The 24987-nt window shown below is 39.9% G+C and overlaps 1 protein-coding gene across 1 annotated transcript in view; it reads left to right on the forward strand.

Moving 5' to 3' along the window:
- LOC148820293 (isoaspartyl peptidase/L-asparaginase) overlaps positions 1 to 10741 on the forward strand; it is a 47687-nt gene extending 36946 nt beyond the window's left edge. The window contains exon 7 of the mRNA XM_088934001.1: positions 10193 to 10741. Coding sequence (XP_088790127.1) covers positions 10193 to 10401 — 209 coding nt within the window. The 3' untranslated portion in view covers positions 10402 to 10741. The remainder of the gene's footprint in view (positions 1 to 10192) is intronic.
- Positions 10742 to 24987: the final 14246 nt, after the last annotated feature.

The following is a 24987-nucleotide window of genomic DNA, read 5'->3' on the forward strand; positions in this document are numbered from 1 at the left end:
TCCCATGTGTTTTTAATCCACAGTATATTCATTAGACATAAGAAAAAATTACGATCACAATTACATTGACACAAACTCTACAGTAGCTTCAAAGCTAACCATGAAAGGGAAGGCATTTGTGTTCTTTCCACACTGGACTGCCTCGCACTAGAAAATACGATGGAGAGAGGAGAAAAGGTGGCTATGCTTGAATCAAAGCTCCTAAGGACTTTATTGCCCTCAGTGATGAAGGAAATCATATCACATCTACTGTAGGCCTATGTCCCTATGCAGTACTTCATTTCTTCTACTCTCCATTACTCAGAGCTTGTTCAGTTCCCAGTAGATTGAAGGAACATAAATGGCTCTCAGCATTGATTAAATATTTTTTTCAGTTAAATAGAAAAATCACATATATTGTTTGTAAAACCATCATCTGCAAGCTCACAGCACTGAAAGACCTTGAAACTTTCATAAATTTAGATACTGCTGGTTCCAGAGGTACTGTTCAAAGTACTGTAGTTAAAAGTACAGAGGCAAGGAATGGAGTCACGCATACTGTCAGAATAGAATCACCAATAAGGAATTATTAGTTGCATTGATAAACAGCCATTTATATAGCTTATACACTGGTATAAAAAAATATTTATTCATCTAAAATGCAGTGAAGCTATAGGTGAGCCTCAGTAAATGCAAGGGATTATTTGTGTGCATTTTAATGAAATATCAATTTTGAATCTATCTAGATCATGAAAAACGATGAAGTAACAGCAATGGTTTACAAAAATGATGGCATTAACATGCTAAGTAACCAGGATTGTGCAGCACTGCTTCAAGATCAGACAGCTGCTTGAGTGTCTGATCCTTAACAAGAGACGACTGCTTCAGAATTGCTTTTATCACCAGCCTGACAGACTGGGCCTGTGACATATGACTGTTTCAGTGAGCTCCACAGAGGCACTGGGTGGTTTCAAATCAATGGCAAATTCCTCTTGGACCCCTGGCTTTCTCTGCTTTATGGTATTAACCATTATTAAACCCTGTTTCATGACATTAATTCTTTGTGGCTCTGAGACATCTACTGCCCTTACTGCCTCCATTACTTATTGCAAAATTGCTTTTTGACACGTGAAAAGGACATTAGAAAGGTTACAAAAGACAAGATCATATGAAACCAAGCTTTCTCTTCTGGTTTCAACGAAAAAGATACAACAGTTGAAATCAGTGGGGGTCAAAGGGATCTGTGTAGTGGAGGTGAAATGTCTGCAGGCTCTCTCAAAACACTAGTGCCACCATAACAAGTTTACTTCTTATGTGGTAAATCTGCTAAAAGCTATAGTGTCCTCTTTTCACCTTGGCATCCAAGTCACTAATGTTAATCTGTCAGTGCTTGCACTTCCTGCCACAAATTCATGTTATCCCATTTCCTGTTGCACTGACTACACTGCTTGGGCTTTTTTGTCATCACTGATGGAACACGGTCATCAGGTGAAAGATTGTATATTTTGTGAATTACATAACCTTGGGTTCTCAACAACAGAATGTTAAAAAAGAATAATAATGACAATATAGCTTTCCTCATTGGAATGGTATCAGAATAACTCCCATTTACAAAAAGGAACAGCTTTTATGGGCTGTTGTTTTTCTTTGCAATTAGCATTCAGTTTTATAGCTGCTTGCAATTTGGAGGACTTGATTTAAAAAGGCAAAATTGCATATAGTAGACCAATTATAGAATGTGATACCTGAAAAAATGATGAAAGTACTAAATAAGTATAAATGATTAAGTTATTTTTGAATACTTTGAATACTTGGACACAATCAAGGTATTTTAAACCCACAAAGGTAGTGACAATGTCAATGGGAACCTCTTTAGAATAAATTGTGAAACCAGAGAACACTAGTGGAAGCTACATGGAAGTTCACTTAAACCAAGAATAGGAAACACTCTTTACAGAAAGAGTTGTGGGATTAACACATCTGGTGAAGTTAACAGTAAGAAATAGGTGGTATAATAGACACTTCCTCAATCTGGTTGTCCCTCCCTGCTGGGCAACCCGGAGTTACGTTAGCAGGTTATGGAAGCCACCATGAGGTTAAAGCCGGCGTCTTTAAAAACTTACAGAGCTCTATGGCTGAATGGGAGAAAATGTCCATCAGTCGACAATATTGTGGTCATCCCATAAAGCTGGCCTGTATGGCAGAGTTGAAAACCCATCTCAAATCTCCTACTGACTTTGCAACAAAGGAATTAAGTGGTACTTTTGTAGTCAGACAAGAAAAAATGGAACCTCTGTGTCTGCATTACAGCATATGCAAACTCAACACATCACAATCAACAGCATCCCCATTGTCAAGCTTGCCAGCAGCCATATCACCCTGCAACTCACAGCTGGCAGCCCACTGAAGCTCAGCAGGTGTGAGCCTGGTCAGTACCTGGATGGGAGACCTCCTGGGGAAAAACTAAGGTTGCTGCTGGAAGAGGTGTTAGTGGGGCCAGCAGGGGGCGCTCACCCTGTGGTCCATGTGGGTCCTAATGCCCCAGTATAGTGACGGGGACACTATACTGTAAACAGGCGCCGTCCTTCGGATGAGACGTAAAATCGAGGTCCTGACTCTCTGTGGTCATTAAAAATCCCAGGGCGTTTCTCGAAAAGAGTAGGGGTGTAACCCCGGTGTCCTGGCCAAATTTCCCATTGGCCCTTACCAATCATGGCCTCCTAACAATCCCCATCTATGAATTGGCTTCATTACTCTGCTCTCCTTCCCACTAATAGCTGATGTGTGGTGAGCGTTCTGGCGCACTATGGCTGCCGTCGCATCATCCAGGTGGATGCTGCACATTGGTGGTGGTGGAGGGGAGTCCCCATTACCTGTAAAGCACTTTGAGTGGAGTGTCCAGAAAAGCGCTATATAAGTGTAAGCAATTATTATTATTATTATATTCTGATCAGTCTACTAAAGACCAAAGCATGGGATGAAAATTCACCTTTCAGCAAGACAATGGATTTTCAGTATATCGGCCAAATCTTAGAGACAAAACATATCGAATAATTGAAACATATCAAGTGTTTAGTTTCTGTGACACACCTAGCTAAGGAAATGAGAACCTGCCTGTGAGGACAGGACCCTCAAAAGAGAGTAAAGGAACCCTATAACACAGAGGCAGTACTCTTCACTGAACATGTGGCGCATGAGGTTTAGATATAAGCAAGGCTTCAGAGGACCTAGGTCTAGGGTCTGATGGAACAGATTGGGCTCCAACTAGTTTAGGATAACTTTTGTGTCATTGAAAATTCATAGACAAAATGTACATTTTGGGGGGAATTGTCAGTGACAACTGGGAAAGGTAGGGCTACTCATTCAGGTTGGGCCCTACAGCTCAAATAGTCCAAATGTCAGCTGATCTGTGACTGGAATTTCCCAGGCGGTGCTGTTGTCCTTGGATTGCCAAGCATCAGTGACGCTTGTCACTTGTTGAGTGTCTGTGTGCCTCTAATGTTGTCAGCGTTGTCATTTCTCCAGTTCATGCTGATCCCCTTGGAAGAATACTCTGATTATTTGGCCATCTAAAACTCACTCATCTCCAGTGATACTTGACCAATAACCAAGCTGATTGCTTATTGTGGACTACCAGCTTTCAGTGTGTGTCTGGGAGATTCCAAGGTTTCACCATTCACTCTGAGCTTTCACGTGGCTAAACAACACAGAGCTCCTGAAAGCCAGTTCAAAATGAGTTACTCTGCAGGAAACATGAAATATTGATGCTAATGAAGAAAGTCTAATACCACAAGCAGATTGTTACTGGGTGAATAGTTATCCATCACAGTCAACCCTGGTTTCAAACTGGAACTTTGTGAGATGCCTGGAGCAGAGGTTGGCTCTTGCAAACTTTCTGAGTTCTGAGGGAGGCAGCAAGGTTGCTGCTCAATGAGAAACTGTTATTAATTCACCAGATATGCTTTGTGTAGTTGATCAGTATGCAAAGCAGTAAAGGCCAATTGTAACTGTATTGTTGCATGACTGGGTGGACATGACACCTCTTCTGACTGCCAATTGCCCATCCTGCACTGATTATTGTTTAAACATGCCTGTTTACAGGGCTCTTTTGGGCCTGCAGCAAAAGACTACAAAAGAACATTTGCAGAGGTTATGCTTCAAAATGTCTTAAGGTTCATTTTCCCCCTTAACAAAACAAACAGATGAATAAATAAACTGGATCACTATTGTCATACACTGCAGAGAGTTTCTTTGTTTGTAATAATGTTCATTGTATGCCAGCAATCCATATATCCCATTTGTATAATGTAAAAGTTAATGAAGAGATTAGCCATATTGCTGGACAAAACAACCTCAAAATTGACACAATCTTTCACACACAGATCCATGTGAATCCCCAGTGATCTATTCAATCTACACATACTCAAAGGACTGGTACAGCCATATAGTATTTTACAATAGAAGGCTAATTTGTTAAATAATAGGCTTCATGTGAGGTGCTAGGACTAGAATCGTCTCAGGATAAAATGGTGAGTCGATGTAAATGTCAGTGCTAAGCCAGGAGATCTTACCTGTTGTGCGTGTATGGAAGCAGTAAGCATAAACAGATGTCAGTCAGAGTATGTATATTGTGTTACAGAAAATAATTAGTCATGATGCAGCTGCTTTCATCCACATCAGCTTACAGACACTAGGGAATGAATTCTGCATCAATTACTGTCACAGTCATTTCCAATAAGACATCAGTTCACTGATCTCAACAGGTGATTAAGTAACCTGCTCAGGTAACATGCTGAACTTCTGGCTGTGCCTAATGTCAAGACACAGTGCCACAATACAAACAAAAAAATGGGACCTGGGTATCACTAAGAGCATTCTCAAATAAAGCACACCCATAACTAGGCCATTAAAAACCAAGCAGATTTCTGATCTTGGAAAAAAAATATTACTGATTAGAAGGAAGCCAAGATCAAACATTAGCAACAAACAGCAACAAAAGTAACAAAACAGACCAACCATACCAATGCCAACACAAGTGCGTGCTAACTATAGGTACATAAACGCCAAAAGGTCATAATGATAAATAGAAAAAAATAGCCCAAAATATGACTAATCAGAGCATGTTACATAAAAGGAAATAAACCATATTCAGAAGACAAAGAGACACGGTGTAACAATTTAAGGTCACAATAAAATGATCAAAACCCTGAAAGAAGATGCCGGAGTCATTCTGCAGTCATCATGATTCAAGAGGTTCTGTAGATACACTCGCATACACTTCTCCACTCTGTTGAACAATTTTAAACTAATACAACTTAATCTATAATAATAATCTCTATTATTATAAACAGTATCCTAACATAGTCGCCCCGCCTGTCTGAATGTTCAAGGGCAGTATGTAGTGCTAGAGATATGCATCATCAACTGACCTATTCGAGCAGTAAGCAAGCTGAAGTGGGTCAAGGGAGTCTGGGATAGAGTGGTTTATATAGGACAGTATGAGGCTTTGCAAGCACTTCATGACCACTGAAGTGACAGCCACTGGGCGGTAATCGTTCAGACAAGTTACCTTAGTCTTCTCGGGCAGTGGCACAATTGTGGTTTTCCTGAAGCACTCTGGTATAACTGACTGGGACAGAGGGAGGATAAAAATGTCTCTGTATACAGGAGACCTTTCTCTGTCACGTGCTTGGAAGGCCACACTTTCCACCAAATGTCTTTGTTCATACAGGGCTTCCGATTGGGATATATCCAGATCATCCTAGTAGGAACACATCTGTTCACACAGGTTGATGTAGGACAGGACCACCTTCTGTATACTCATTTAGACCAGTGGAAGAGTCTTTTAATTGTAGCACCCTCGTGAGGCAGTGATGGGACACTGAGTGAACAGGTAATGGGGCTGGTGATGTCAGCCCCAAGAGCGCATGCTGGGGTAGGTGGGAACCTGTCTGGAATAGCTGGGAACTAGCAGGGGCATTGTTAAGTCCTGGGACTTGGGGGGAAGGACAGGGGTTTGTGTACATGTAATGCGAGTGTTCATGTCTGACTGTCCCATATTTCCTAATCCTGATGTGTGATCTCAGGTTCCCACCCCGACAGGGGGGCCTGGGTAAGTCAGGACCCCCACCTTCGCTCTCAGTTGCAATGGATTTATTTTTGCTGACTGGTGAGAGCAGTCCTTTTAAGGATAGTGAAATTACACCTCTTTGATTATCAAAAGAACACTTCCATTACTACTCGTCATTTCAAAGCAGTTTGCGAGTGGCGCGGTCTCTCCTGCAGGTGGCGCTCTTCAGCTTGTTTGTAAGCAGGAAGGCGTGGTCAGACTTCCCGAAACCCCATCGTGAAATGGAGCGTATGCTCCCTTAATGGTTATGTAACAGTGACCCGGTGGGTTATCGGCTCTAGTGGGAACCGAGATGTGTTGAAAGTACTTCGTTAGTACCTTTTTAAGGCTGCAGGGGTGAAAGTCCCCCGCAACGATAGAGAGAGCGTCCGGACGCGTGTATTCTTACTTACTGATGCCGCTGTACACCTCGCCGAGTGACGATTCAGCATTAGCATTCGGGTGAAAGCACACAGCGGTCATCATAACAACAGCCGTAAATTCCCTAAGTAAAAAAGGCGACATCTAAAAGTGAGATATTCCATATGGGCAAGATCTGTAGAGAACGTCTACGTCAGTGCACCACAGAAAGTTAATTAATCATGAAACAGACTCCACCTCCTTTCTCCTTGCCGGTAGGATCAGCTCAGCTGTGCGGTCCCCTCTATACTGCGTGAATCCAGCGGGTTGTACAGCGGCATCGGTAACATTGGGTTTCAGTGACACAGAAGACGCAGCAGTCGCGCTGAGTGTCGATGCGCCAGTGAAGCTCGTCGATCTTACTGTCCAACGATTGCACACCTGCAAGCAGGATGCTGGGGGGCGTAGGCCGGCTGGCGCTCTCCTGGAGATACCCCAGCACGCTGCCTCTCTTACCCCGCCTCCTCTCGCCATCGTGTCCCTGTCCGCCCTGTGCTTTCCTGGCTCTGAATCCCAGGTCCAGGACTGTCTGTGGGCCGTACTGTAGGTGATGGTCACACGCGTATTTTTTGCGCAAAAAAACAAGACATAACATGAAAGTAAACAACATAAACAAGAGAGCTACACACGAGACATCGCCATTGAATGGCGCCATCTTGAATAATGAAACCTGATGAAGCAGTCGAGTTTTCTTCTTGAAATAATTGTTACTTGATTCTAAATCCTGATATAGTTAAGAAAACAACCAAATTCCAAGGTTATAATTAATTAGAAGGATAAACAAACAGTGAAGGAGCAGTAAATGATTTTTTTTAACCTGGCAGATGATGTACAGTATAATGTAGACAAATGTATGGTTTTGCGTGCGGATAGTAAAAACATAAACTATAAATATAAAAATGGCAATGGATGAGAAAGAAGAAGCTTCTTATGAAAAATACAGTTGTTTATGTTGACACATCATTTACATGTTCTAGACATGGAGAAGCAGTCAGAAATGCAAACAAAATGCTATGGTATATAATTAAAAGTGTAGAAAATAAATAAAGGAATGCTATGTGAAAATCATATAAGATACTAGTATTTCTCTATTTTAGCATCAGTTTATAGGGTAGGCTTGCCTGAGGAAGACTAGTTAATAAAAGCAGTCTCACCCTTCCAAAGATTGACTTATTAGTTTCAGGGGATTAGTGACAATAGTTTGAATATTCAGTTAAAATTGTTGGTCTTAATAAGAGCCTACGTACAAACAATTTATATAAGATCAATAATCTCACAGCACAAGTCAGGGAAAATCTTTGGTTTTCAACAAAAATGCCAATAAATAAACTCTGCCAAACAAATAGTTCCAAATCTATCAAAATGCAGCTCCTTTCTTTAATTGTTTCCCATTCAATACCCAGTATCTGACAGCTTTCCGTTCATCATGTAATCCAGAATCCTAAAGACTTGTAGGCTCGAGTTTGATTTTTCCTGTCATCTTGCTTCTCTTTCTCTTGCTCCATGTCTTTTTAAAAACAGGTTTTTGTGTTTGTTGGAATTTCTTAGGAGATTCCACATGAAAAATCTGCTTAACTGATTAAATACCATGTTAGCTGTGTAAATATTAACATCCATATTGCCTAGTTACCACATCCAGGGGCAGGGGACTTTCTAATAAAAGTGGCTCTAATGAATATACCATATACATTAATTAATTAACACACTGTAAAAAGGAAAGTTGTTTCAATAAGCAAATAGACATTGACTGATTATTTCCAATTGCTTTTTTTAAGTTAAATTAATTTTGCCTGAGGCCAGATTGCTGCCTGGGCATTCTAATACCTCACAAACTGAGTTTAGCCTGTCTGAGGATCTAACAAAGTGGCACATCTAGTTAAAGAGCCCACTGAAGATCTCAAAGCAAATAGGGTCATAACATGTGCCAATTAGTCCAGTGCTTTTAGACTGAGGAGAATGAATCTTTAGTCTGTACAGTTTCATAATGTGAAACTCTACTGTAATGGCAAGGAAAGAAAACGACATTCACAAGCAACTGAATACACAAATAATTACATATAGGAGTGTTTGATGGGAAATGTCACAATGATGGCTTGTTTTTGATGGTAATCAGATCAATTCTTCCTTGAGAAGTACAAGAAGTCATAGAAAGGACTGATGCCTTTCAGTACTGGGAGATTATGATGAAAAGTGATAGTAAGTGTAATATTGTGACAGTTAAATAGGAACTCCTTGAACTGCATGCCTTATTTAAAAAGCATGTTCCTTTCCTTTTGAAACACCCTAATACACAGAGCTTCAAAATAAACCTATCACAAGTAACTGCAACAAATTCACAAAATTATGACAAAAATCTCTTATGTGACAGGTGCACTGACATTTTAGTCGGCAAACATGACTTGCTAATTTACATTTAGCATCAGGAGGGTTCATCAATAGAAGTTTGTCTACTGTGACAGATATGAGCTAGAAGGAGGTGTGTCCATTGCTGGAAGCAACACAGGTTATATTTCTATGATGCAAGCTTTGTACCAGGTTGCAAATGCTGTCTTCTTGGAGTCTGTTCAACTCCTTACAGAACCTGGATGAGCAAGTGCCTGTTCTCTGGTTTGTAAACCCTAGATGCCACATGCCATCCCAGCTCATTCCAAAGAAGTTCAGTGGGGCCCAAGTCTAGCAAGTAGGCCATCCACAACAACACAGTCACATGCTCAATCTGCAAGAAAGTCACTGTCATATCAGCAGTATGAGAATATGCTGTCCTGCTGAAATGTTGTCATATAAGAATACACCTGCTGGAAGGGCAGCATGTGACTTCATCAATGTAGTGCCATGCAGTCAGGTTGCCATCAATCACATGAAGTACAGATCTGTAAAAACTAGACAGGACAATCACACTTGGACCTCTCCACTCTTTGATCCGTTGTACTCAACAATTAGCGCATTATTCTGCATAACTTAGTCATGTTCACTAATGTTGGTGACTGAAGAAGACTAGGCTTAACTGCTGACGAGTTCATCCAAGGTGATGCTCTAACCTGTTAATCACATAAAGATGTTATTTTCTGGATAAACGGGGCATATTCATTTCTTTCTGTTTTTCATTCTTGATTTTCACCTTGTTTTAGATTCTACAGGTTAAATCTCCACATTACCTGTGCTGAATGAGCACTCTCAAAAATGAAGTGATTTAGTGCTTGTGTCAAAGTCATTCATTTGTATCACAGTCAGTCATGAATAATCAATTATATACATTATACACAGTGTAGGAGGCACGGTGGCGCAGTGCTTAGCATTGGTCTTATGCAGCTGTAGGGCCCTGAGTTCAATTCTGGACCTGGGGTGCTGTCTGTGTGGAGTTTGTATGTTCACACTGTGTTTGCATGGGTGTCGTCCATGTGTTTCAGTTTCTTTCCACAGTCCAATGACACACTAGTAGGTTAATTGGCTTCTGGGAAAATTGGCCCTGCTGTGAGTGTGTGTCCTGCAGTGAACTGACGTCCCATCCAGGGTGTATCTTGCCTTGCTCCCATTACTTGCAACACTGAATTGGATAAAAAGGTTAGAGAATGGATATACTAAGCGTCTTAGTGAAAATATACCCATAAATAAATTTGCGTGCGCCTTTACGATGGCTTTTTGCTCCTAATTTTCTTCTAATGAAAACATCTTGCATTTCCACAGGCAAACCTGCAAAGCAGGCAGCCGAAATCTCCCTGCAGTATATGGGAGAGAGAGTCCAGGGAGGAGGTGGATGTATCGTCGTGAGCCGCAATGGTGACTGGGCAGCAGAGTTCACCACCGAACGCATGGCCTGGGCGGCCATCAAGGATGATGTCATGTGCCACGGACTGAATCCCAAGGAGGTGTTCTCTGAACAGCTTACAGAATGAGTCTTCTGAAACAAATTTGCCTAAACACTGGCAGAGTCATGAGCGACAATGTGATCAAACAAACAAAATGACATGTAAATTTACACACATGCAGTGCCATTTGATATTGGTCTTTTCTGAGTACACTGGGTTTAATATTTTTTAATGCTTTGAGTACTTTTCAGTAGATTAAGTGTGGAAAAGCTGCTTCCCTTATTCTCCATACATGTATATACCTCCTACTTGAGTCAATGATACTTCCTCTGTATTTGAATGATTCATTCCTTGATCTTGAGTGCATACTAATTAAACTGACATTATTGAACATGAATCATATAACATTAAAAATACTGTATCAATGACCCTGTCATGCAAAAGAATTATTACAGTTTTCTATTTTAAACTTACAGGAGTACTGTATTAGTAAGAAATGACTGTTTCATAAAAATATATTACAAAGGCTTGCACAATATAACCTCAGAAAAAGAACAACGAAATTAACAAGTTTTGAAAAAAGTCACATAACATTCATCAGAAAAGCTATCGAAATGGAGTTTGTAACAAAATTTCAGGAAGTATGACAACAACCAAGTTCAATCAGACTTTGCTGTCAGTAATCATCAATCACTCCTGACGTTATTTTCTGTCCTAAAACACTATAAAAACTGTGTGTGATTCCCTTCTCTCCCTCACATACATCTTTTTGAACCCCACCTCCACCTCTGCAGCTGCCCCTGGGTCACTCCTCACTCTGCAGGGGGGTCCAGCCTCCTCCTCCCCTGCCCGGGAGGTCAGCCCTCAGCCAAGCAGGTTCAGACACATTTTGACTTAAGACTCCAGAATCCTTTCAGCACGCTGAATTCTTGGGTGTTGTTATTCCTAGTGAAGTCAGTTTAAATAAATCAATTTGAAGATTTGAGAGATTTAAAACAAGAATAGGACTCAGATCAGGACTCAAAGTATTCCTGATCTCAAGAGTATTCCACTGCTTTGGTGGAACAGACACAGGAGCCCTGCCACCCACACTGTATGTACTGGAAGTAGAATAAACGAGTCCGGAGGCACGCGAAATGCAGTTTGGAGAGTAATTTATCAGATCAGAAATACAACAAGAAGAATTCATCTTTGATGCCTTGAATGTCGAAAGCTATTTTTTTTCATATCACCGGATGGTTACAAAATATGTCCCTACATCAAAAGTTTAACATCTGCTATGCAATTTGTAAACACAAAAACAACCACTCCAATGCCTGTTTTAGTATGCAATACTACACTTTTTCCAAAATGTACAATGAAAATGTAATACAGAAGAATAATTTTCATATGTTAAAGGAATATTTGTAAACTATTATCGTAAAGTATGTTAGACTATTTATTGAAATTGCTAGTTATGTAGAAATCTGAAATGCACAATTTCAGAATCCAAGGTAAAAATGATTAAATTATATTTTATTTCCTTCAGTAAAATAATTTTGCTTTGAACTGAGCATAGACCTCACATACAAAGCTCACCCGCGGAGTTCGAAGGAAACAAATGTTTACTAGAGCAAATAAGGTTATTGCTGTCAAGGTCAAACAGCAGTCAGAAGAATTTTTGAAGTTTATAATAAATAAAGAATCAAGGATCAATTGAAATTCTGCCCTGTGGGCTAACATTTGCAAATGTTTCACACAGAAAAGCAACAAAAGCAGCATTCATCTATTTTCTTTCAAATACTCATGTAGCGGCAGGGCTCATTAAAATACAGGAATTAAGTTTGCTGCTCCCTTGCCAGTCCCTCTGTCTCTCATCTCAGTGGTGCTGGATACAGAGAGACCATTCTATTTGGTTCACATTTAAGGTATTTTTCTAGCTGATCGAGTGTCCTGATAAAGAACGACTCCCAAAGCTGAGATTCTCCAGCAACCCTGATATATGGTCATCTCTGGCGCCTTACTGTCTGGGAGATTCCAAGGGAGAGACTCATCCCAAGTGGTTTACAACCCTAATGTCAGAGAGCATGGTTACTCATCCTCCACCTAGATCAGCCAATCAGGAACTGGTAGAGCAGGTTAACCCCACGTGGGTCTCGGATGCCCACGGAACTTTCAACCAATGAACAACCGTAGTTCCTCCAGGTAAAACAGGCAGCACAGTGCTCCTCCAGTGCTCCTCCTGGACTTTCTCAGACTCAGCTCGGACAACCACGTAACGGCCAGTGTGTCCGAGTGCCAGGACTTTCCTTTGTTCTAAGAGTCGAGAATGGAGGTCACCAGCGCATAACCAAAGGATCCGGCCGAGGTTAGCCCAGCAGCAAGCCTCGTGAACCCACTGCGAACGCTCACCTGATCAACAAGTGAACTACGGTCGGAACTGTGGACAGCTGAATCTCAGGATTCAGGACTAGTGCTACATCAGGAACGAACTGGTCTTCTTCCTGTCTAAAGAGTGTGACCTGCTTGGACCCGCAGTCATTTTTCTCATGTGCACAAACTCTGCTAGTAAGCCAGAACTAACTAGCCGGTCTTCAGAGAGCCCACAGCTAGAGCATTGCAGCAGGAATCTCTCCCACTTCTCTCCAGCCGCAACAGCACTGCCTGTCACCAGGCCAGAGAGCACCGACTGGACACGGCAACAGCCTGCCGCTGTTTCTTTGTGCCCGCGGGAGATCTGAATCCACACAGATTGGATGAGTATTCAACATTCTGTATTACAGCTCGAGAATTCAATTGTTACCTCAACCACAGTCGATATCAATTTAATTCCTATGAGTGATGTACTTGCTTTTGAGTATCTAGTGTAGAAGTTGTAATCCAAGTTCATTTACGAAATGGTCTAAATGAATGATATACTGAATGTATGTCCCTCTTGGTTTGTAACTCTTTGTGATTGAATATATACCATTTGTATTCTGCTAACCCTCACGATAAGATCTGTTATGTTTATGCACATTTTATGTATTAATAAATGTATTGTCGTGTATTAGTATCCGTGTGTGCGTTGCTGAGAATCCTGCTGGGTCGCTCTTCTAATAGCCATCAAAGAATCATTTTGTGACTTACTGCTACAATTAATAATTGTCCCAGTAAAAGCACAAAACCCCTACATTTACTGGTGCCTCATGAGAGGATGCCTACACTCATCTTGATAATTCATGTACCATTCCTCAGGGAGGCCATGTGGCTTATGAACAGTAAAACCCACAAAGTATCATTCTGGAAAGAACTTTTCAAACTCAAAAAGCGATTGATTATCAAAAATGTTTCTGCAGTGAAACGATGATCCAGCAAAAACTTGTTGATTTCGAGGGATATTAATCCTGGTCCAATTAAAGCATTCCAAAAAGGGTTAAAATTACTGTTTGTAATCACTTTCGTAACTTAGGTCTTCTGTGTTTTCGGTAATGTTTAAGGCAATTATGCAATAACACTTTCAGAAAATTAACAACAATGCCTGTGGTAATTACTGCCACTGGTAACGACAAACCAGGAGAAAGCAGGAACAGTTAAAATCCTCAGCTGGCCAAGAAAACCTATTAGGTTTGTTTCCTGCTTGACATTTTCATCAATTTCTGGAACAAAGTGCTATAGAGATGGGTAGTAATTATTTTATTTCAAATATATAGACCTATTTTGCTGGAGCAATAGCCTTAAATAAGTCTGTATTGTTTTACAATGCCCCATCGGGGGTATCTGTGAAGCCGCAGTATCGTAAAACCGAGGAGCCTCGCAATGGAGGTGGAGTACGGAAGAAAAAAGTGAGCTGGAAAAATCAATACAATATCGCATTCATCTGTGGGTGGGCTCCAGGTCTGTTTATTTACTTGTGAAATGTCATCCTCTCTCCCTTCGGCTGCATCTGTTTTGAATGTGGAGGTGGCTGATCAGATGTGGAGAAGGTTATCTGCACCCAGGTTATCTGGGTGGGTGTTTCTGAGAAAGAAATGTCTTTTTTCCTTTCAGATAAGCATTTCAAAAGTGGTGTAAGAGATGTCATGGCAAGTATAAAAGAAGAAAACAGCTCTGGCGACTGTAAAGAAGGATGCACTGGTAAATAACTTCTGCGACTCTTCAGTCTTAATTCAAAGTCAATCTTGTGAAGCCTGAGGGTCATTCAGATTCTTTTCCATTTGTGTTGTTTAATTGAACATGAATAATTTAACTGACTTAAATGAATGCCTTCCTAGGCCTTACTCTGGAACATATTTAGAAACACGGATGTTAACAGCTATGAAAATGTGAGCTGGGAAGACAAAATGCTGGCTGTTTGTACAGTGTCTGTCGCCACGGTCAGCAGCCTTTCGCTACTGCCCCGCTGAGTAAAGACCTCCTCGGGACCTCTCCACCTGTCCTGACATCCCTCTGCACATTTCCAGGTCACAGTGGCAAAGCTTCTGATCTTGTCTTCCTGTCTAATATGTTGTCATCTTCTCAGCCATCCCCTGACTCTTGGGATTCATTCCACTGCTGGTTTCAGCCTGTTCTTCCTGAAATGTATCCTGCCCATTGCCACTTTACCCTTTTCACTCTTTCAGTAATGTAGCTGGTCTTTTCTTGCTCTCAGATCCATTTCTTTCTTTTTCTGTCTTCTGTTATCCCCAGAGTGCATCACGTCTTGTCTCTCTTTGTTTGGAGTTTTTCACATTTAAATGACTGGGTTTCACAGCCACGGGTCAGTTCCAGCAGGATGTATCAGTAGACAATTGTCCATTCCAGTACATTAATTTCATTATGACACTGAGAGCATTAAAAGGCAACAAATTGTGTAAGAACCAACAGCACTCAGAGTATGCTAATGGTGAACATCATCAGCAATCCACAAGTGACACAGTTCTATATAAATACAAAATAAGAATTTAGAACAAAATAAAATATTTCCTGTTCATATCCTAAAAATATTAAACAAACTTAATAAAATTATGTGTTAAAGATCAGACAAAGGTGTTAAAGATCAGACAGAAATGTTGCATATTTGCCAGCAGTCATATCACCCTGCAACTCACAACTGGCAACTCACTGAAGCTAAGCAGGTGTGAGGTTGCTGCTGGATGAGGTGTTATTGGAGCCAGCAGGGGGTGCTCACCCTGAGGTCTGTGTGGGTCCTAATGCCCTATTGTAGTGACGGGGACACTTTACTGTAAAAGGGCACCATCCTTCAGATGAGACCGATGTCCTGACTCTCTGTGGTTATTAAAAATGCCAGGGCATTGTTCAAAAAGGATAGGAGTGTTACCCCGGCATCATGGCCATAGTTCCCGTTGGCCTTTACCCATCATGGCCTCCTAATAACCCCCCTCTCTGAACTGGCTTCATCACTCTGCTCTCCTCCCCACTGAGAGCTGGTGTGGGGAGCGTACTGGTGCACTCTGGCTGCCATCGCATCATCCAGGTGGGGCTGCACACTGGTGGTGGTGGTGGGGATCCCCATTACCTGTACAGCGCTTTGAGTGGAGTATCCAGAAAAGCGCTATAGAAGTGTAAGAATTACTATTTTATTTAAGGCTGGGGTTTGTATCATTTCTATGTCCTCTGACAGAAGGACTTCTTACCCTTCCACGCCTACTCCGAGGCTATTTATGTCTTTCAAACCCATTGCTTGTTTTTCTGTTGATAAAACATACAAAATAGCAAAGCCAGCAGGATCACACTGAATTGGAAAGTTAAGATAGCATTACGTATTGATAATGCCTGATCTTCTTTGCTAATTTGTGACTGATGGTAGTTTACATTTCACCATGTTTCCATGTGCTACAGTATTTAGGGTTTCTTTGTCATTTCCCCATTTTACACTCTCTGCCATAGGTCTTCATCCACAGAGTGCATTTATCATATATATATACAGATTTTTATTATTTGTATATTATTAAATATTTTACTGGCTTTTGTGTATGCTTGTTATACATTTTATTTATTCCAAAGTAGTTCATTGTATTCATATACAATTTATGATACTGAATTCAGCAAGTGTTTATAACAGATGATCTTAATTTGTGTTAAAAATTTTCCTTTTACTGGTCCTGAAATTTTTGCAAGGTTGAAGATTTGAAGATTGCAAACAAATCAGGTCTCTTCAGAAATATTGTCACCTGGCTGAACTTTGTCATGAAAAAATAAAATTGAGTCTGATTATATTTACTAATGAAGAGGAAAAGAAATGACCTAATAAGTAAAAGAATAAATAACTTCTATTCATTTTGAGTAAAAATACAGTTCTGTATTCAGAGCTTTGGCTTATTAAATTTGAAAGTGTTACAGCGTTGCCAAGTTACACTGAAATTGAAATAAAACAGATTTAATCAACATGATCATGAGATGGGCAAACAGTGTACTGATTTTTTTCTCTTGGCAAAATTCTCATTTAAGGGTCATTTCAAATCTATTTTTTAACAACCCAAAGATGCTATTAAAATGAAATCTTGCTCACTGTCTTGTTAAAGGGTTGCAACTGCAGTGTATCCACAAGGATTTTAACGACAGTATGGTGCATTGGTCATTATCAAAACCTGCTTTGGCCCTCCTGTCATTGCTAACATAGCCATGTCTTCAGTCCGGCTGTTGCTTTAAGGCAATCAGTAGCTCTGACCAATTCATCAACTGCTTAGGTTGCCCTTGGCAGCACCAGCTGTGCAAAGCAAAAACCTACTATATCCCAGAAGGCCTGATCAGGGAAAATAGTAGTAAAAAATGAAGTGCTGTCCAAACAAGCCCATGACTCAGAGGGCTCACATGTAATCTTGCAGAAAGAACATGGCCTGGGGTGAGAGAGACATTTGCCTGGAGGAAACATCATGTGTTTCTACCAGAGCTCCTCTCTTGTTTACACAGTAGCTGCACCTCATTGTACGATACTTTTTTCATAAAGTGTACCTTGAACATTATGACGAGCTCATGTGGAAAAGAGAGAAAGAAGGAATGTAACTATTACTTAGGTGACAGGGTAAACTGAGCATTATTCATCAGATACAGATACCTGACACTATCTTCTGGTCCATTTTGGTACAGGAAGTGATAAAAGAAATTGTTCTACGTGTCTAATTGGGTTGGGACCTGACTTTCAGCAAGGAAGCATCAAAGGAAGAGGGGCTGGACGGAGAGGCAGACTGGGATGGACCTGGGGCCCTGGTCCAGTTCCAAACCTGGGATCCAGATCTGCGTGGAATTGGTGTGTTCTCCCCGTGTTCCTGTGGGTTTCCTCCAGGTGCTCTGGTCTCTCCCACAATCCGAAGACATGTGGGAACGTTGGCCCTTGTGTGAGCATGTGCTTGTCTGTGTGTTCCCTGCAATAGACTGGTGTCCCTTCCAGGGTGTATCCTGCCTTGTGCTCATCGCTTGTCAGATAGATTCTGGCTCTTCTGCAGCCCTGAACTGGATGAAGCAGTTAGAAAATGAATGGATGGATTATTTGTCAATTTATTTAAGTTAAAAACAGCCTCCAAGACCTTCGTGTTATGTTAAAATGCATATGCATTTGGTGTGTGAATTATACATTCCTCTTACTTTATAAATCCTCTTTCACCACTGGCAATAAACATCTAAACATTGCACAGTGTGGTGTGCAGCCCAAGCAGTGTGATGTGTTAAGGGTTCGGTAAGAGGGACCGAACCAGTGAGTGAACCCACTTGCAGGAGCGAACAAAGCCAAGCCGTAATCCAAAAGCAAACCGTAATCGTAGGAACGAGCCAGGAGTCCAGGGGAAGCCAGATATCCGAAGGGGAACGAGTACCGAAGCCGAAGCGTGATCCGAAGTCGTAGTCAGTAGAGCAATCCAATAATCCAGGGGTAGCCAGTGATCCGAAACAGAACGAAAGTAACCAATCCAAGCCGAGATCCAAAAAGCCGAAGTCCAAAGAGAAAAACCGCAAACCGAAAGCCAAGACGAACACAGAGTAGAAGTAGCGCAACCAGGAAGCTCGAACGGAAAAACCAATACTGAGCAACGAGGTAGGGAAGGACAGGTGTTTAAGTAGGATGAGACGGGGGTGTGGTGGTGAATGGGAAAACTAATAGGTGAACTGATGGATAGGGGCTACGCCTACTTCTGCCTCCTCCGTTGCCGGGAGGCAGGGATCGTAACATGATGTCCATACCCGGGAACAGGAGTTAACTGCAGCAGATGTTTATTCCAGGTAGGGGGACTACTATGCCTTGAAACTGAAAGGCAATTGGTGAAAAATACCTCAAAAAGATGTCTGGTGAAGAATCCTCAGGAGCTGGAAGTAGTGTTTTTTATTTCTCTCTACTTTTCAGTGTGGAATTAACCTCTACTTGCTCTTCTGCATCCCACACACTGATGGAGCTCCCCACTCAAACCTCTTGTGTAATCATTACATCAGTCTTTCAATTTAACAGCACTTTTAAAATCCTGCCTGTCTCCAAGTGTCAGTGTGAACACAGTGAGCCATATGGCCACCCTCATTCTAGGTCCAGCATGTAAGTCCTAAGTTTCAGAGGTTTAAAGTTCAACTGCATATTTTTTTCAAGGCTGAATTGTTGTTAATGAATACTGCAGTTTTCTTTTCATCTTGTTTATCTGACCTGAGTGGTGACATCATGCTCCCTTTTCGTTACAACCTGCTTTTCCAACAGAATACATTTACACAGGCCTGTTTGATTGTTTTCTTGCTGCTGCAAATGCAGAGAAAAATGTCTTTAAAATATCTTGGTAAAGTGCAGCATCAATACACCTACACTGTGTAAGAGAAATCTCTGGGGTTCAAAATAAGAAATATTAACATAAAGAATAATCAAAATGTAAATTTAACTCTAAGTATACTTTAGCCATAACAATATTCAAAGAATATTCATACTTGTTAAGATTAATTTCTCTTCTCCAGATTTGAAAGAGATCTCAGAGGCCCAAGCCAGAATTTTTAATACTTTCTCTTGCCTAACACACAGGTGGGTTAATAAACCCCAGGTCAAGTGATTCAAGTCCTCCAATGCCAGTGATATACTAGGTGTAGGAGATGGGGGATTACTGTATCAATCAAAATTGCAACTGTAAATTGTGAGAGTGCTTGATGACTTTTAGGAACCAATCAAACACAATAATTTACAGTCTCACACAGATTGTAGATATACTATACACAATTATTGATATAAAACCAGAAACAAGCATACAAAACAATGATCACAAGATAAAGATCATAAGAAATCTTTTATAGCAGTAAATGCTTTGCTCCTACATAGACATTGGTGGTGTTCATCCCATTAAGTAAAAGGAACACATTGGGCATTAATGGTTCAAACAAAGCTTTGGAACACATGAGAGACAAATACCTGGAAAATAGACAAAACATTCTAACAATACAATGGACATAGCATAAGAAGCAATCAGTAACTCAGTAAAAGAGAAAGGATACAGTAAAAGATAAGAAACAGAAACAAGAATTGTATAGGAAAATATATATGATAGATAAGAAAGATACAAGGAAACATAACTGGAAGCAAAACTTTTTTTAAAAAATTGCATGTTTGCATAGATTGCCTCTGGGTGCTCTGGTGTCTTCCCACTGTCACCACTCTGGTAGGTTAATTGGCTTCTGGGAGAACTGGCCCAGGTGTGTGTGTGTGAGCCCTGTGAATGACTGGCGTCCTGTCTGGGGTGTTCAGGTGTGTTCCCAAGAGAATGGATGGATAGAAAACTGTTTGTGTTTTTCTGACATGATGGTTCATACTGACACAAAAGAGGTATGATTATTCTATGTAATGCTCCTTTTGAACATTTTTCATTTGCAGATCAATGTTATAAATTTATCTAGTTTCTGGTCTCAGCATATGGCAGGTGAAAAATATTGTAAATTGTTCATCAGACAGAAGTTTTGGATGGTTAAGAAATTTGAACAATAAACTTTAGAGAAGCAGTTGTGATTAAAATAATTATGCTTTATTATGATTAATAAATGACACACCTTTAATATAAACATCAACAACAGGAAGCCAATATTCTCCAAGAAGTGCTGACAAACCAAGCTGCTTCTTTTGTTAGTCACAAGGCCATTGGCACTGTGTGAATACCAGGAAAACCGTCAAATTATATAACTCAGGTAAAGAATCTCTGAAGCACCTAACAAATTTAATAAAATCACAATATTCTTCATTTGCAGTACAAGCTAATGTAATATAGTAGCCCCTTAAGGGCAAAAACAAAAGCATTTATTGGAAGAATTGAAACGTGCAGGAAAATTTGATGTTCTGTGAATCTTCTATCAAAACCAGCATAATCTTTCCATAACTCTATGAAATTCTCTTTAAACTGGAATACAAAAACTGCTTCTGCATGACGGTCTTTGATACTTAATTGAATGAGGCATTCAGTAGAATTAAAATAACCCATGTGAACCCTTTATAACCCAAAAACAACAGAATGCATCCACATCACACCCAAATCTCCACATAATACCAAACAATAGCCCTTTTGCCCACTACAGCAAAGAACTACAACATCGACTCTTTAAGTTCATTATCCCTCACCCCATCCAAAAAAGAGAATAAAATAACATCAGATTTGTTTTATTATAACACACGACAATATATCAAGGCTAGGTTTTGCACATAAAGAAACTGGGCTCTCTTAAATTGTTTATTGTTAGCAGAGCAGTTAATGCAGATTTGAAGTGAGTGATGGAAATTAAAGAGGAAACATGTGTCAATATTAGTTAATATCAGCAGTTAGGAATCAGTCTGCTATTGTATAGTTCTTGGCCAGCTCATAAAAGAGCTGTTGTGATGTTTAAATTTAAAGCAATCAATGAAGAACATCTTCTAAGCTCTTATTTAGTGGTTTTATTTTCCAGACTGGTGGCTGCTTGATGATAGAAAACCACATGTAACGAAAGGGTGGTGTAAAAGAGAATCTCAGAAGAATGACAAATTGTAATCTCATGCTTCTACTCTCTCCTATAAATACTTGCCTGCTTCTGCTCCCCTTTGCTCACATTGTTTCGAGAAGCGATTCGGTCCTGTCAGCGACAGACGATCTTTCCCCCACTGTTTCTTTTCCAATCTCCTCCTGGTGTTCAGTTGCTGTGATGCTGGCCCTCAACTCATTCCCCCCCAGCAGGTTTCCTCCCGCAGTGATCAAGAACACCGTAATCTTGTTTGTCCTCAGGGCCATCACCTTACCTGATAGTTTTTCTTCTTTTAGGGGTTCAAACCATCTTCTCAATTGTAGCAACCACGCAAGTAGTAACTCTTTCCCAGTTACTCTTCTACATCAGAACATCAGCCTCCATCAGCCTCAGGCTACTTTTTCTGGGTCACCACATCGTCTTCTGCTGGCCCTCTACAGAATCCCAATCTCAGACTATGTAGTGTTTGTTGCCTCTACTGCCACCTGTTTGCTCAACAGCTTTCCATCACCTGCAACAAACACGTTTCTCATTAACTCCAAGTCAACGACACATACTAAAATATTAAGCACAATATCCCTTTATAGTCATCGTCCCATCTCGTTGAAACTTTCATGCCTCAGTTTGCTCTCACCAGGGTTATCCACAGAGGGATTATATAAGATTCTTCAACCCTTGTCCTAAAGATCTGTAGTCTTTTCTGGATTTCGTTGCAGATGAACTCTTAATAACTAAATTGAATCAATCAGTTGCTTATCTGGGAGCAGACAACATGCTTTCCAGATATCTGCTCATTGACCATTTAGGGCTCATTGACCATATAAAACCAGAGGTTCTCTTGGTTTCCAAGATCAGGGTTGCACACCCTAGCCCTAAATTGTGTTTTCAGTGTTAAGAGTGAAATCTAATTCTCTAAGGAAAGGGCAAATTAATTCTTAAAATTACATTTTTGTATGCATTAAGTATTGTAATCAAGCAATTCCTTTGTATATTATGAATATATTTGATTTTAGTGAATTCTTCTATATATTTTTTTGCATTGTATTTATATCTCAAAGCAAAATCCACAAGTAAGAATATTATTGTTTTGAACCAAATTACCCAATTTTTATTTATTATTTCCTTTTAAAGTTACCTTTCAGGGTGTAAAATTACTTTCCTTATCTATCTGTGCTTCAAGGCAAGATTCTATGTCATCTGTTCATATATGCACTCTAACTTTTATAAAATATACATGAACTCTAGATCCATAATTCCAGCTTTGATGCAGGATAGCAAATGTGGTAAGATTAAAATGCCTCCAAGTCCTTTCAAAATGTATTATTGAGAGCAGATGCTGATGTCCCCATTGTTAGATGAAAAAAAATTTAAATTGCAAACATCCTCTGGAAACAAGGTTTTGCATAAAATAAGCTGGAATGAATCAGTCACATACTGAGCTGGTAAGGATATACAGTTAGTATAACTGTTGAAAGTAAGCACCGCAAATTCAACTTTCAGCTATAAGCAACAAAACAGGCCCAGAGAAAAATCATTACTGGTGAACCCAAAATTTCAAAGAAATCATCAAACCTTGGATTCTCTGCAGCACAAACAGAAGGATCATCATCGATCAGTGGCTGACTTCAGAAGCCTCTTCTGGTGCTCTGTCAGAAACAGCATAAAGGATTGCAGTAGCAAGCAGTTCAGCCCCACAGACTGCACACAGCTGGTGAACCAAAGTTAAACCTATAGCACATTCCCTTAATTGTACTGTTTTAAAATAAGAAAGTAGTACAGTAGCTTTTGCAGGTAAGGTAAGTGTTAGATTTCAACTGTCAATGAGGATTGTCCAAAAAAATAAGACCCATATCCAACAATGCAGTTATCTTTATCTGCACCTCCCTCTCAGGATATTTTTTTCTTCTGGTTTGTATTGATCAAAATTCAATACTTTACACCATCAGACACCTCAAGTTTCTGTACAAAGCAAACAGGAATGGAACCCAAACAAAATCTAACAAAGACATAAAAGACCTTAAATTTGAGCACCTCTGAAAAGCACAGTGTAGCTCATTAGTTTTGCAGATGCAGTGTGCTTAGCACGCCTGAATTCATAGCCTGTGCTTGTACTGTTTTTGTTCATGAGTGTGCATGGCAGCTTTAGACCAAGTTTATTATCAGGATGGACCAGAAATTGATTATTCACATTTACTTAGAGTGCCTTTGCTTTTAAAAATTTTCCCTTTGCCGTAACGGGTGCAGTGAGAGCCAGGGAAAAGGTAAAGCAGTGTTAAGAAGTCTAGAATCCTGCCCAGAGGCTTGTGGGTAATTCCAGGAGCACACAGCTTGGTACTTTACTCAGATTACTTACTCTCACAGCATAAACTGATGATTTCATGGGTAAAATAGGTCATTCTTATTGTTTTAAAATGTTTTGTAAGTTGTTTTTGACATAAAATACTAATCATACCAGTAATCTTGAGAGAAGACCATGATAAGAAAGGTGATGAGAGAACAAGTTGACCTTGTGGAAGATGAAATTAATGTTTCATGGACTGGGGTCTTTGTCCAACAGTGGTTTGAAAAAGGATGATGATATTTTAACATCACTGAAATTGATTTTCATTGAATTGTGGCATCAAAAGTAACATTCACTTACCTCCAGTTACACTTCAAAACATTCCTCAAGTGCTACAGTATGTGTGGTATGTTAAAAAAATGAGTGATCTAAAAGTGTAAGCTTTTATGAATATACGCTACTTTACGATGGATGGACTCATGTTTGGAAAGGAAATTGTACTTGTAAATGTAAACCTTGCCCAGCTCACATCAAGTGCTGTTCATAAAGATAAAAGGGTTCCTGAGAGTGATCTTTTTCATAATATGAAGTCCGTGGATCTATATGGCTTACCTGTAGCAATGCCAACATGAAAGAAGTTTATTATTGTATGTTTTTTTTTCTTGGTCTTTTAAAAACGTTTTGTTTGACTGAAAAACAGATTGTTAACCTGAAGGTCTCTGGGTTTTCTTTTTAATTGTGCAGACAACAGCATGTTTTACAAATATTTTTCTCAAGGTAAAGCAGACCCATCTCTGCATAACTGTGTAGTATTGGTCATAATCGATAAGAGAAAGCTTTACATTATCAAAATAGCATTTATATATCATATTAAACAACCCGGAAAAGTAAGAAATGGATACTGCTTGTCGAACAGTCCTTTTATTTAAAAGCTGAAACATTAGCAACCTGAGCATATGGTAAAGCACCAGAAATGCCCTAATGATTTGTTTCAGAAAGCATATTAAATTGTGTTTATTGAAGCAAAATGTAGTTTAAAATAATAGCTCAACATAAGGGACTTTCGAATTGAATACTGCTTTTCTAAAAAGTAGCTTTTTTCTGTTATTCTGTACCATTTTATTCTTCCTCTTTGAGAACACTTGCTATTCAGTGCCACACAAAGTCACAAAGCAAATGCCAATAACTCTATCACCAAGTGCCATTGGAAATCATACCTTTTTCAGACGTCAGAATTCATTTGCAGGCTTTATTGGAATAATACATTTTAATGGAAGCAGAAGCCATTGACTGGACACAGCTGATTAACCTCAGAAGATGACTTATCATAATTTGTTATGCAAGAGGACACACTAATTAATTCCATATTGTATGTAAAGGCTATTTACCATTATATGAAAATTCAAATGCAAATTCAAATAACACCAGATGAGATATTTCATACTGGAATACAAAAATGGAGAGTTTTGTGTTTTGTTTTTCTAGAACAGGTTCCT

The sequence above is a fragment of the Atractosteus spatula genome, chromosome 15 (genome assembly GCF_055471065.1).
Source record: "Atractosteus spatula isolate fAtrSpa1 chromosome 15, fAtrSpa1.hap1, whole genome shotgun sequence".
In the NCBI taxonomy this organism is placed as follows: domain Eukaryota; kingdom Metazoa; phylum Chordata; class Actinopteri; order Semionotiformes; family Lepisosteidae; genus Atractosteus; species Atractosteus spatula.